The following is a 13326-nucleotide window of genomic DNA, read 5'->3' as shown; positions in this document are numbered from 1 at the left end:
CTCAGTGCTCTAAGACATGTCTGTAATGTGTTAAGTTAGTGAATCCTGGTTATGTCCTACCAGTACATATCTACCAACTCCAGACTCACCCAACAGAGCTAACATAACCTCACTTATTATTATTTGATAGACTCTTAAGTTTGAACAGATCAATGCAGAATAACTGCTGCTTGTGGGTTGGAATGAACATTATCACAAACAGATTAACCCATGTTTCATGGTGACATGGTCTTTTTCCTTAGTAGTAGAAATTAACCAAGATTAACATAAAACCACTAAAGCACTTCTGTTCTGGAATGAAAGTAATATCTGAAATTTGACAATCAAAAAATAAAAAGGTACTCCAATATTTTTTCTGCTTTTTGTAGAAAAGTACATTTGACAATTCGTTGTTAACACCAACAATTACATTTTAGCATTAAATAGGTACTTTGATCGAAGAGCTTGCAAACACTAGGAGATTAACCATAATAGAAACATAAAAAGCTAGTTTCAGAGCAAAGTTGGCTATAATCCTCAATTCTAAGTTTATTTTACTGTAGAAGTTCCTCCCAGTACTCTTTGGCACTACAAAAGTCTTTTTCTCCAATTCTGAATCTCACAGTGGCACTCGAGGTTTTTAAAACATTTTTTTTTTATCTTTTTAAGGAAATTTATTGTTATTAATCATAAAAACAAACTGCTTCTGTATGCCCTTCATCCCCAAATATTATCCAAACATTCAAAAACCAGAACTCATTTCTATAAGGAACATGCTGTTAGTTCACCTGTTGTATGGAGTCTGGCATATTTGTATCAATGAGTCTAAAGAGCAGGTTTCTGAGGGGTCTCCCCTGAGCACCCAAAACCATAGCCCCAGTGCCTCCAGCATGGGCCAAGGACAGGTGGATGGATAGCAGCTTCATGCACAGCAGGAGGAACTGATGGTGGTCCCTGAGAGATACATATAGAGAGTTAGTGAGGAGAGTTAGTGAAGCAAAGAGTGGATGCAAGAAAATGAATTAATCACAACGCAGTAGAATAGAAATATATTTAGAACTCAATAACTGGTTTCAGTATACTGCAGAGATGACATTTAAAAAATGAAATGACATTTTTGCATGTTATATAAACATGAGAAAGTGTTAGCATCCGTCCTAAGGTTGTCAACAGAAACTACACCACATCATGACAAAACTGGGATTTTCACCCCTAAAAACTGAGACTGTCCCTTTAAGAACAAACCTTTTGGATAAGAATGGAGCAGGAGGCATGTCGTCCCCTATTCCATCACAATAACTCTCCAGAAAGTTGCGCAGGTAGGTGAACGTACTCTCCTCCAAGTCAACACAAAAGGGTCTGTGCCAAGCCACCAGTTGTCTGAAAAAACGCAAAGTCACTTTAAAAGAGCTGAGCCAGCACATTTGTGTCAGAACAAGGAAAACGTATCCTCAGATGTGACAGTGAGGGGAAAAGAGCAGATCAGCAGTACAGAATAATGCTGAACACTGAGATCTTGCAAGACAGAGCTGCCACTTTGGGTTAGATCAGATACTTTTTACACTTTTTACAGAGCAGAGGAAATGATTTTGCAAACTGAGATGAATGTTGATAAGATTATGAGAGTAAAAGCCAGAGTTTTATCTGAGGCTGTACCTGTCTGTTGGGACTGCAGTCCAAGCTAGGCTGTGGGACGTGCCAGCAGTGATTTGCTGGATGGACACCCCTTCTAAACCCAGCACCTTCTTGGGTTTGGTGATTGGTGTTGAGGTGTGGCCCTGCCCGCACTGACCCATAGTGTTGTTTCCCCAGGCGTACACTTCATTCTCTGAGGAAAGGTGACATCGCATTTACACAGCTCATTTTTCATCAAATCCTTCAAACAAATAATCTTTACTCCCAAGACAAAAATGTTCTCACCATGTGACAGAGCCAGACAGTGGCTGTCTCCACATGAGATATCAATAATTTTGGTGATACTCAGGTCTTCTATGAACCTGGGTCTTAGGGAGGTTGTTTCAGAGGAGCCACAACCTAAACATGAGCCACAGCCCCATGCAAACACCTGGAGAAACAATAAAAATAGACAAAAATACACACACACATTTTTAACTGAGATGTTTGTTAAAGTGTTTTTCTTGTTCTTACTTTGCAATGATATGTAGAGAAATACAACTGTTATATAAAAATGAACCAAGAGCTAAAAAAGGCAGCGAATAATTATTAATATGGTCATGGTAGTATGCCCCATCAAGACTTTGTTCTACCCTATGGTACAATCAGGACGGAGACACCAAAGAAGCTAAATCAACCAGCATGCTTAGAAAAAGCATCCCGTTTGGTAAAACGGGAACTCAAAACAGGGTCTTTTATGGTTCTTTGTCTTTTGTTTTGGAAAACAAAAAATAATGAAGTGTAAAGACGCATCTCAGCCTCCACCTTTTATTTTAATTTCATATTATGTATTAAATACTGTATTGTAAAAAAAAAAAAAGTATTTCTTCTTGCTGCTTCTTTTCATTCATGTTTGAGATTCTCATTTTTTTGACAGAATGAAATAAAGTCTAACTGACTAAATAAAATGAAAGTATTGCATTCCATAAAGAAGAGGAAATCTGGATTTAAATTAGTTTTAGTGACTAAAATGTTTGTTAGACTTTTCACTCATTTCATCAAACTTCTGTGGATCCAGAAAAAAATAAAAGCCTGCACTGTGCCTGACCAAAAGTGGGTCATCTCACCTGTCCTGCAGAGGTAAGGGCCAGAGATGATTGGCTGCCAGCACACACTTTCCTGATGATGAATCCATGCAGAGCCTCGATGACTTTTGGCCGATACACACGGTTGGTGTCTCCATGACCCAGTTTACCTGCAAGGATGAGTCATGCTTGAGCGTTGGTTCATGCTTACTCTAGACATTCCTGATACAATAAACTACAAATAATAATGCCACTATGATCGTTACCATTATCCCCTCCTCCAAAAGACCACACAGTCCGTCCATCCTGTGCCACGGCGATAGTGTGCGAGCTGCCACAGGCCACCTGACCCACCCCGCTGATGTCCTTCACTAGTGTGGGCACGTTTCTGCTCTGACTGTCACTATGGCCTGATCAGGAAAAACACAGAGGATGACGGTCATGGTAGAGTACTCACTGAAATTTCTGGGACAAAAAAGGATGGATTAGAAAAAAAAAGCTTGTACCCAGTCTGCCAAAGTCTCCCTCTCCCCAAGTATAAAGCTCTCCATCATTAGTCACAGCAGCACTGTGTCTGTAGCCAGCAGACACGCACACAACAACCTGGCAGAGAAAGCACAAAATGTGAAACACAAGCTGGAGTCACATGATTTGTTTGCTGGTAAAAATATATCAAATAACCTGAGGGAACAACGTGCACAATGAAAATCCCATCCATGTCTTTGTCAAGTTCAGAAACAGCCCACATTTCATCCTGACACATCGTATTATTTGTGTCCCGGTGCCACCTTAAACGGGATCTCTGTCCAGTGTTTTCTGGATGCCTACCTTGCCGAGCAGCGGCCCTTGGATGATTTTGGGGTATTTCTGAGTAGCACTATTGCCATGTCCTAGTTTCCCATATTCTCCATCACCCCAGCTAAACACCTGGAGGAAAAAAATTGAACATTTTAAACTGAAGTTACAGAGACAGAGAAAAATCTGAAAATAATCACTTCTGCATGGGCTTAATTTAGTACGCTTGATTTAGACATCTACATGCCAACGTTAATACGACTGTTCCTAAATTTTCCCCTCACTAGTTTCTTCAATCAAGACCAGGGGTCTGCAACTTCTACTTTCACAAGGGCCATTTTGCCTCATCCCACCTGGATTAGAGTCAGGCTGGAGCCACAAAATCTACTTTATCTTTACAATAAAGACAAAAAAGTGTATACAATTCCACACATGGTAAAAATCTAGTGAATAATTATGTAAAGGAGAAGTTTTTTTGTGTTTTTAAAATTGCACCAATAATGTCTCATTTTAATTTTCTAATAATTTTCAAAACATATTTCAAAAAAAGAAAAAAATGTAGTGTCATAAATTTCATGAATTTACAAAATTTATAAAATTTCAATCAGTTGCTAACTTTTTCAAAAATTTGCAAAACTGTTCAAAAAAACATAATTAAAATGTCCAAAAATAAATAAAGACATTTCTAGAATTTACCAGAATGTCAACACTTTGCAAAAAAAAATGCTTACTTTTTCTGGAAAATGGATTTTGAATAATTTGTAAAAATTTGCAGGAATTAAAAAAAATTTTAAGTTTGCAAACATTTTGAAAATTTGCAAAATTCTGCAAAAATTTGGATTTCCTTTTTCTAAATTGGAAAAATCTCTCTCTCTCAAAGATGTGATGCATATTTTGTTCAAAAAATAGTTAACGCATGATTTAATTAAGTGTGTATGTCTTAAACCATCAATACCCTAAGTGAGAAAAATAAAATTTCTTTATTTTAATAATATTCTTCAAAGCTACAAGGAGCCACTGCAAAGGAGTCAAAGAGCCACATGCCGCAGGTTGCAGACCCTTGATTAAGACAATCTCTTCCCAAGATATTTGAATCAAAATCTAAAGGAGAAAGAACACAGGCTGGGGAAACCTCTGATTTATGTATCGGTACTTTCTTTAACTTCTTACCTCTCCCTCCAAAGTGATAGCTAAAGTGTGACCATCAGACCCCTTTGAGGAGGACACCTTCTTCATGTTCCTGTGTGGCTCCAGTACCAATTTTTTGGGCATGGATTGGTTGTTGGAGTCCCCGAGGCCCAAGCGACCATAGCTGCCTTTTCCGCAGGCCTTTACTGATCCATCTGCAGACACCGAGAAGGTACAGTACTGGCCTGCCTCAATCTGAAACAGCAGGAGGGAAAAGAAACAAGAGGAAACACAGTCAGAATAAATGTTTCAAAGACGGTTTGAAATTTATTGCGTCTTTTCAACTTTTTAACCAAGGTTGTTGCAGTGGATTGAAGTAGAGGACCGTCCTCATGTGCAGCCATACCATTTGGGCATCACTGAAGCCCTGGGTGAGCTTTGGCAGCAGGATTTTCTCCAGAGTTCCTTCTGCCAGCTGGTGGCTGCTGTTGCTGCCCCACACATACACCATCACTGTGTCACTATCCGTATCAGGAGAGGCTGTATCTGTGCTGCAGGAGCACAGGCAGTAGGATGCTAGGTTACAGATCTGTAAAAAAAAAATAAATAAATAAAAAAAAAAAAGCAGAGCAAAGTGGAGAAAATCAGCTTTTGATAATATCTAAATGTCACTGTCTGGGACTAAAATTTCTCCTACCTCCTCAAACAGGCAGAGAGCAGCCTGGGAGAGACGGCAGAGTCCATCAGCGTCCTTTTTTAGCACCTGAGTATTGACGGGGTCCCCACGGAAACCCTGTGTGAAAAAAAGAATCACGGTTAAATCTAGAGTCTGTTTTTAGTCACTATCTGCTCTATCACTATGTGTCACATATTTTTAATTGAAAGCAGAAGTAAAAAGCTGCCTGTCTTCCGAAAACGACATGTTACTGGGAGGAAATCTTAGGGGTGAACAGTAGAAATCCTAGTCCTGAGAAGCAGATCTTTATAATGCTTTAAGTAGTGTAGACCTTCCACGCTGTCTAGGGCAACAGTTTGTGAAAACACAAACATCTCTCGCCAAAAATGTTGCAGGGCTGATTAGTGTTCTAAAGGTTGACTCGATGTGCATATCAGGAGAGAGCAAGAAGACTGACTCAATCATAATCCTTGTCTGTACACGAATGCATCACTCTGAGCTCCAAATGAGTCTGTACAAATAAGGACAGCCTGCAGCAGGAAGCCATTTTCCTGCTCTCAAAACAATGGGCCTCATTCATCAGAACATTCATACATGTTTTATGTAAGTTACCTCATATTATTTATGAACTATCCACTGCTGCCAATGGAAATACATAAATACAACATAAGACAACAAAAACATAACATGCCTGGCTATAGGCAAGGAAACTACAAGGTTCATAGAGAAAACGCAAGCCTATTTATCCTGCAAGAATATCTTAAAAACTCTTACAGGATGTTTTTAGATTTTTAATAATGCATCAAGCTCTTTCCAGTGAAAAAAAGCTGCCTTGACAAGAAGAGCAGGGCTGATTGGGCTTGTTTAAGTGCAATGACAGATCATGGTGTGTTTTAACTTGCAGTTGCGGCTGAATTAGGTTTATAGTAAGTGAAATAAAAAGAGAAACTCCTCCAAAAATAGACAGATAAGTGTGAGAATAACACTTTACGTACCGAGTATTGCCTCATTTGAAAAAGTGTTTTATGGATTACATCAAAGCCCACACCAGCTGACTGCTGAGAGCTCAGCGAGGAGGAGGAGGAGGAAGACAGTGTAGTGGTGGGTGAGGACATGGAAGCAGCCAAAGCTACTTCCACCCACTCCAGCAGGAACTTCAGAGAGCCTCTTTGCATTGCCAGGCCGAGGAGCAGCTCCAGCGCTAATCTCCGCCCAGTTGGATCCGCCCCGCCAGCCCCGCTGCTCACGGACGTCTTCTTCAGGAAGTCGGCCACCTGTGCCAGGCAGTCCAGCCCCACAGATGGGATCTTGTTCTCATTGGCTAAGGAGAGAGGCGGGAGAGATGCCAGCACAGATGAGGCCGTTGCAAGCACATCATTGCAAAGCACCGATTCTGGATGCATGGAGGCTGCGTATCTCCAGTTCTGCTGCAGCAGAGAGAAGAGCAGACTCAGACCAGTCCTCACGCCCATTTCTATCAGAACATCTGTACCGGATTTGACTTTGGATGGAGCACCCGGCAGGCAGGGCTCTGAGGCCAGCTCGAGTTGCCCACATTCAGTTCCGCTGTCTGTGGACTGGGAGGGCAGCTGCACCCTGAACTTGTCGTGGTATTTGCTGTGCAGCGCATAGTAGATCCTCTGGAGGACCACCAGCCTGTGGTGGAGGCCTAGAGTGTAGGAAGTTTGTGTCAGCATGCGGTGAGTGAGCCATCGCTGGCTGTGAAGCAGGGATGACAGGTACTCTTCCTTCTCCGCTGAGGCACTGGACTCACACTCAAAGTCTGGCAGGCGTGGGCCGACCAGCTCTTGAACCGGTTGAGCGAGAGTCACCACCTCCTTGTTGGTGAGGAGCTTGTTGTAGAGCCCGGCAGCTCCATCTCTCCTGGCTGTCTGTATGCTATCCTCTGAAGCCCAGGAGCTGTTAAAGTGCTCCTGCCACTTCAGCAACACATGGGTCTGACAGGGCACCATGTCTGAGCATTATATCTCCACCCTCATCTCCACCTGAAACACAAAAACATGGAAAAACACAATTAAAAGAGCAAACAAGGCCTGTGTATGTGCAGATAATGAAATTCAAAAATTGCACTCCCTAACACTCCATCAACAAAACAACATGACTCATTCAGAGTCAACATTTGCAGCCAAGAACCAATCTCCTAATGCCTCTCCTGCCAAGTAAATGCACTATACAAGTGTCAGGTTTCTCCTTTAGCGATGGCTTTGTTCCAACATAAAATACATCCAGGCTAGTGGCAGAAGCCCAGTGGGTATCACAGAAATGGGTCAGCTCGTACTGTGCTAAGTGATAATCAGCACTCCCACACTATTAAGAAGACGTATGTCTGATACATTTTGTACTGAGAGGCACAAAAGGATATACAGTGCATCCAGGAAGTATTCACAGCGTTTCAGTTTTTCCGCATTTTATGCTACAGCCCGTTCCAAAAAGAATAACATTTTTATCCCAAAACCCCTCCATGGAGTACCAGATAGCCTAGTTGAAGTTGCATTCCATGAGGTTTGCCTTCATGCAGGTGGCCCAGGTTCAAATACAGTCTGCGGCCTCCTACCTGCATGTCCCTCCTCACTCTTGCCCTGTTTCCTGCTCTATCCACTGTCCCCTCTACTATCTAATTAAAGGCATAAAAGCCCAAAGATTATTAAAAAAAACACCCCATATGACAATATGAAAAAAAGTGTTTTTTGAAGGTTTTACAAATTTATTGAAAATAAAAACTAAGACATCAAATGTACATACGTATTTACAGCCTCACCTCACCTCACCTCACCGCCTCTAGTTCTCCTCACTGGGCTATTTTTAGTAAGATTATGGGAGCAGGATAGGCAACTCTGACAGGCTATGATGATAGACATTCACAGGCAATGCAAATATCTATCTACTGTTATTTCTCAACACTTTAAAATACTTCCATATGATGCATAAACCCCGATGTGCTAAAGCACAGATAAGCTATGAATGCTAAGATGGTAAAGCAGGCCCTACATATACAAATGTTATAGAACTGACCACACAGAGCAAGGGATCAGTTCCCTGTCCCAAAAGAATTTGGTGCATGACAACCCAGTCTTTTACAACATTTCTTTAATGCTGAGTCTCAAATCTACAACTTCCACTCGTACACTGCTTACACTGCATACAGTAAGTAGTGGGCTGGGACCATATGCTATTCTCGCCATTTGATTCTTTTACGATTTTTAACATGATCTTAACACCAGACCATATTTTCCCATAAAATGCACATCATGTGAGTCAGAGAGAAACATTTCACCCTCTGCTGGAGAAAAGTGGTAATATTTTTTTTCCAATCCAGTTTCTAAAGTGAAGAATTCAAATTTGAAACAAAAGATTATTTTTTTGACCAAGAATTTTTTGTCAAACAAAACATTGTGATGTGTCAATTTTCGATTGTTTTCTCCAACCCCTACTAAGTACACTGCATATACTAAGTACACTATGTACATTGCGTACACCAATTGAGCTACATACTTGCTAGTGCAATGCACAAATTTTGGCAGGGTAGTGTTGTCTCAAATCAAACACTGGAAATGACAATCGCAGCCATCGTCCATCATTTGATCTATTCCTGCTCCTTTCACTGCATAGACAAGATGGAAACAGTTGAAGGTCAGAACTGTCCTGCTTTTAACTCTTTGGCAAATTTTAATGCACCTACCAAGAGCTATATTTGAATATCTGAATTCAGGCAATTTTTTAAAATAGTTTGTTATGGTTGGGCCAAGGTAGTGAGAGAAATAGTTTAAGTAGATCATCTTGTATGTGTCTATTTGCACACTGGTATGGTACATGGGTGATTTCAGGATACAGGCAATATTTATTTCATGACACTTCAAAGGCATTAACAACACCTCATAAATCTTAAACCAAGAGACAGGAAGATTTAATAACTGCTAGGCTAGATGTAGAATGCAATAAAAAAAGAAATATTGTAAATGAAATTTTTTCTCTAAGGTTTAAATAACAGATCATCAGGTTGAAGTGAAGCAGACTGGTAAAATCAGCTGTTCATCAGCAGGATATAAATCTCTATTCTCTCAGGCCATGACTTAGAATCTTTGTAGGATACAAGACATAAACAAGAAAAGCACGAAATGTCAGAGGAGTGAGAGAATGCCAGTCACCAGCAGTGGCCAGCATGCCATTTTGACCACACTCCCCAGTCACGGAGCCTGGGCCGTCTTGCCTTGCCTGAGGCCTGTGGGGCTATATGGTTTCCACTTTGTCCAAAAATAACACCAAGTACTGATATAGTTATGGGCCCTTTAGTACAACAACTACCAGCACAAAACCACCAGAAATGTATGTCTGAAGTTGTGGGACATTAACATCAAGGGTGTCTCATGGGTTTGCCTCTGTTTTCCTCTCACTCAGCAAGATTCAGACTTGATACAGACTCTCACCTCACACCAGTCTATTTAGAGTGTTTATAAATACACACAGACATAAAACATATTGTATTACTAGTTATTAATTACAGATGACAAGTCCAGACCTGCAAGTTGCCAGTAAGCTATGAAATAGAAATAAAAACATAAAGGGCTCGTGTGTCAGTCTTGAGACTAAATTAAATCAGGCGCAGGCGCACAGCAAAAAGCAGGATCAGGGACTGACTTTAAATACATGCAGCAGCCTGTGTGATAACAGGAAAAGTAAATGTCAGTCATATCAGGGAGCGAAACTGGGGCACATTTCTAAGCTGAAATATAAACCTTTAATGTGACATTTTTTAGTCTGGATCCCAAAAAAAAAAAGTTGTAGTCAAGACAGAGGATTTAAACTTAGGGTGCAAGAGTTAATCCACCTTTGGACTGAAAGCTTTTGCACATCAGTTCATCCTTAACAAAAAAAAAGGTTGTTAAATAGATCATAGTTGATGATAACTAAACACTATTATCATCATTTTAGCTATTCAATCTCTCATCAAGCCTCTTACAAGAGTGTACCCGACTGGTGGAAAGGTTTTTTTTCTTTTTGTTTGCTTTTTACATTTCCTAGAAGATGAAAGGAGGAAAAAGTCCAGAGTTCGGTGTTGCAATGACTCCTCTTTGTTTTTTTTAAAAAAATGTCAAAGATTTTAAATTAAAAATGCTTAAAGAAAAGCATTTCTTTTACCTTCATAAACACACTTACTTTGTTAATTTGAAAACTAAGTCAAACTGTGCATGTGCTGCAGGATGGCTGCTCTGATTCTATCATTAAATGGATAACAACAGCAGATGATAATGACAAACTGCTATCATTTTTTTATGTTTTCTCAAACATCCAGATTTTCACACAATAATGATGGGAATGGGAATGTTCTCTCTTTTTTTGTTTGTTTGCTCATTTGTCTGAGCTTCCTTATATTATCAAGAAAATAAATGACACAAATTTCTGAGCCCAAAATGTGACAAGGCTGTCATACTTCTTGTTTATTTCTTCAAAATCTCAAAGATTTTTAATTTAAAGAGTTCAAAAAAAAGGCACAAATGTAACCACATTTATTTGGATAATTTAATAACCAGATACTTTGTGTTTGCTGCACTGAATCTATCATTGAATAAGTAATAATTGATGATAATTATGCAACATCTTCAACTTTTTTTGTACTTCCTTATTATCGAGCCTTACACAAGACAGTGAGGGACAAATGAAGATGCTTCTTTTTTGTGTGTAAGTTTCCAGAAGCTACAAGTAAAGAAGTGGAAAAAACAATATGAGCTAAAATGAATCCTCGTCTTCCCCAAATGTCAAAGAGCTTTTATTTGAAGAGTTCTCAGAAAAGTATAAATTACCTGCCTAAATCGCACTGACTAAAGGCAGTCAGGGTGACTCTGACACCTGGATGACCTTTTCCCCTATGTCTCTACCTCAGGAGACATTTCACTTGAAATGTGTTTTGGCTGCTGCTGTCTCAACAAAAAATTCATCTGTGAGTTGATAATATTTAACATGGGCCATTTTTTGGAAAACATGAGTGATCTTGCCGAAATAGTGGTCAGGTAAGGCCATTTATTGTGTGTAAATCATGCAAATAGCCCTAAATAGTGAATGTTTACACCTGTGACTTGTTTGATTGTACTCAGTGTCCATGTATAAATAATCAGTTAGTTCCTTAGCTGCATATTTCATCCAAAGCTGCACAGATTTTCTGAGTACTGAGCCATGAGGAAAGCAAAAAAAGCTGTCCAAGGACCTGTGAAGATGAAGCCTCTAAACCAGGAAAATGATTAAAAAAAAAAAAAGATTTGAAATTTGATAAAGAAGTGGAAAATAAGTGATCCTGTTGATGACGAATTCTGCCAGAGGGTGTAAAATGATAAGCACAACTGTAACAATACATGCATGATGAATGCTGATCAAAACACATCAAACTCTGAACATGCATCTTCAGCATTTGTCTGTCATTTTGACCAGAAAGAGGGGAATAAACAAGCCAAAATACCTTCAATTGATTCAGAGTGTAAGTCGAAGCATTAAGTTGCACATCAATGCTAATAAGTCACATAATTCATCCACATTAACGGTGTAGTACATCTGCCTTCTCACTTCAGCATCTGTCAACATTTTGCAGCGCCTACATGTTCATCGAAATGTAGCAGCGGTTAGCTCACCGTTATGTGAAGCTATTTCTATGATAACATCCGACGTAGAGAGATAAATTTGTGAATTTGAAACGCAGTCTCTACCGTGTCATTCACATACACCGGTTGTGTTATTCTGCATCTGCGTTGACAGTTGAGCTAACACTGGCTGCAGTGCAGTTGCTAGTCGGCTCCATGGCTGTCAAACGGACCAAGCCCCTCCGCTGGTTGGCTGACAGCCTCCACAGAAACACTACAGCGACTCGCTCACGTCCCAACAACATTTACAGCTTGTTACAGCGGTATAAAAACACTCTGCAGGCCGGTAAGTTACCTTGACAGTAAACCTCCGCTGGTTTATGGTTGACGTTACCTGTCCCGTCCCAGTGAGGTCTCCCTTGGACGTGAATATCATATCAACCTTCTCCGCTTTCCTTTTCTTCTTCGTCTGTTTGTGATACAAATACTGATGAAAACGAGTGTCACCACCATGTGTCCAGAAGTATGAACTGCAGCCGTAATGACAGATTTGACAAGCTTTTGATTTGTATTCATCCATATCCTAACACTAATTCTTAACTAATTATCTTCACTAATATTACTCCTTTAAAAATTTATGTGCATTGAAACATGTAGTCCAAAGTGCTTTACAAAAGAATAGAGACAATAGATAACAGCAAGATGTGGGAGAAGTCCTAAAGGAAAATAATCAATAGGACAACTATAGTTGCATGGCAATGAATAAAAATAAAAGAATAATATAATATGTGTTACAACATAAAAGAACAATCAATCAATCAATCTTTATTTGTATAGCGCCAAATCATAACGCCAAATAGCGCCAAATCATAACAAATGTTATCTCAAGACACAAAAAACATGTACAGGTCTAGACCCATAAATGTTAATACAATTTTATTAGCAGAAACCCAACATCAAGACAAGATAAGGAGTCTTATCTTATCTTGATCCACCATGAGTACAGGACTTTGCAGCATTTAGCAAGTTACAATGGCAAAGAAAAACCTCCCTTTAACTGGCAGAAACCTCGGACAGAACCAGACTCATGTTAAACAGGCATCTGTCTCAACATAAAATGATCAGCATTAATAACTGTTTCAATAACATAAAATGACTTACAATGAAAAAAAGTATAGTGTGTGTGTGTGTGTGTGTGTGTGTGTGTGTGTGTGTGTGTGTGTGTGTGTGTGTGTGTGTGTGTGTGTGTGTGTGTGTGTGTGTGTGTGTGTGTGTGTGTGTGTGTGTGTCCCATCACTGGACTTGCTTTTCCTGGCTGTTGAGGTTCAATATTTATGCACAATTCCAATACTATTTGAGTGTTTAACTGACCATTATTTGTCTTTTTGACTATCAATTCACACTTCCACTAAGGTAAGAAAAATATACTGCACACGAGTTAGTTAAACTTGCTGTGGATGGA

At 39.7% G+C, this 13326-nt stretch overlaps 1 protein-coding gene across 4 annotated transcripts in view; it reads right to left on the bottom strand.

Moving 5' to 3' along the window:
- Positions 1-12327, bottom strand: part of LOC141805950 (putative E3 ubiquitin-protein ligase HERC1) — a 43302-nt gene extending 30975 nt beyond the window's left edge. For all 4 annotated transcript variants that reach the window (XM_074691216.1, XM_074691217.1, XM_074691219.1 and 1 more), the window contains exons 1-13: positions 12220-12327; positions 6273-7283; positions 5299-5394; positions 5008-5190; positions 4644-4856; positions 3507-3605; positions 3185-3281; positions 2945-3088; positions 2721-2848; positions 1900-2044; positions 1636-1807; positions 1225-1359; positions 768-933 (exon numbers count right to left, since the gene is read on the bottom strand). In XM_074691216.1, the coding sequence (XP_074547317.1) occupies positions 768-933; positions 1225-1359; positions 1636-1807; positions 1900-2044; positions 2721-2848; positions 2945-3088; positions 3185-3281; positions 3507-3605; positions 4644-4856; positions 5008-5190; positions 5299-5394; positions 6273-7250 (2556 nt within the window). In that variant the 5' untranslated portion in view covers positions 7251-7283; positions 12220-12327. The remainder of the gene's footprint in view (positions 1-767; positions 934-1224; positions 1360-1635; positions 1808-1899; positions 2045-2720; positions 2849-2944; positions 3089-3184; positions 3282-3506; positions 3606-4643; positions 4857-5007; positions 5191-5298; positions 5395-6272; positions 7284-12219) is intronic.
- Between the last annotated feature and the right edge of the window lie 999 nt (positions 12328-13326).

Source organism: Halichoeres trimaculatus, unplaced genomic scaffold (genome assembly GCF_033239565.1).
Source record: "Halichoeres trimaculatus isolate MK-OKI-2021-1 unplaced genomic scaffold, fHalTri1.1 fHalTri1_scaffold_16, whole genome shotgun sequence".
NCBI lineage: Eukaryota > Metazoa > Chordata > Actinopteri > Labriformes > Labridae > Halichoeres > Halichoeres trimaculatus.
Note: the sequence above shows the minus strand (reverse complement) of the source record. Positions and strands in the feature narration are given on the sequence as shown.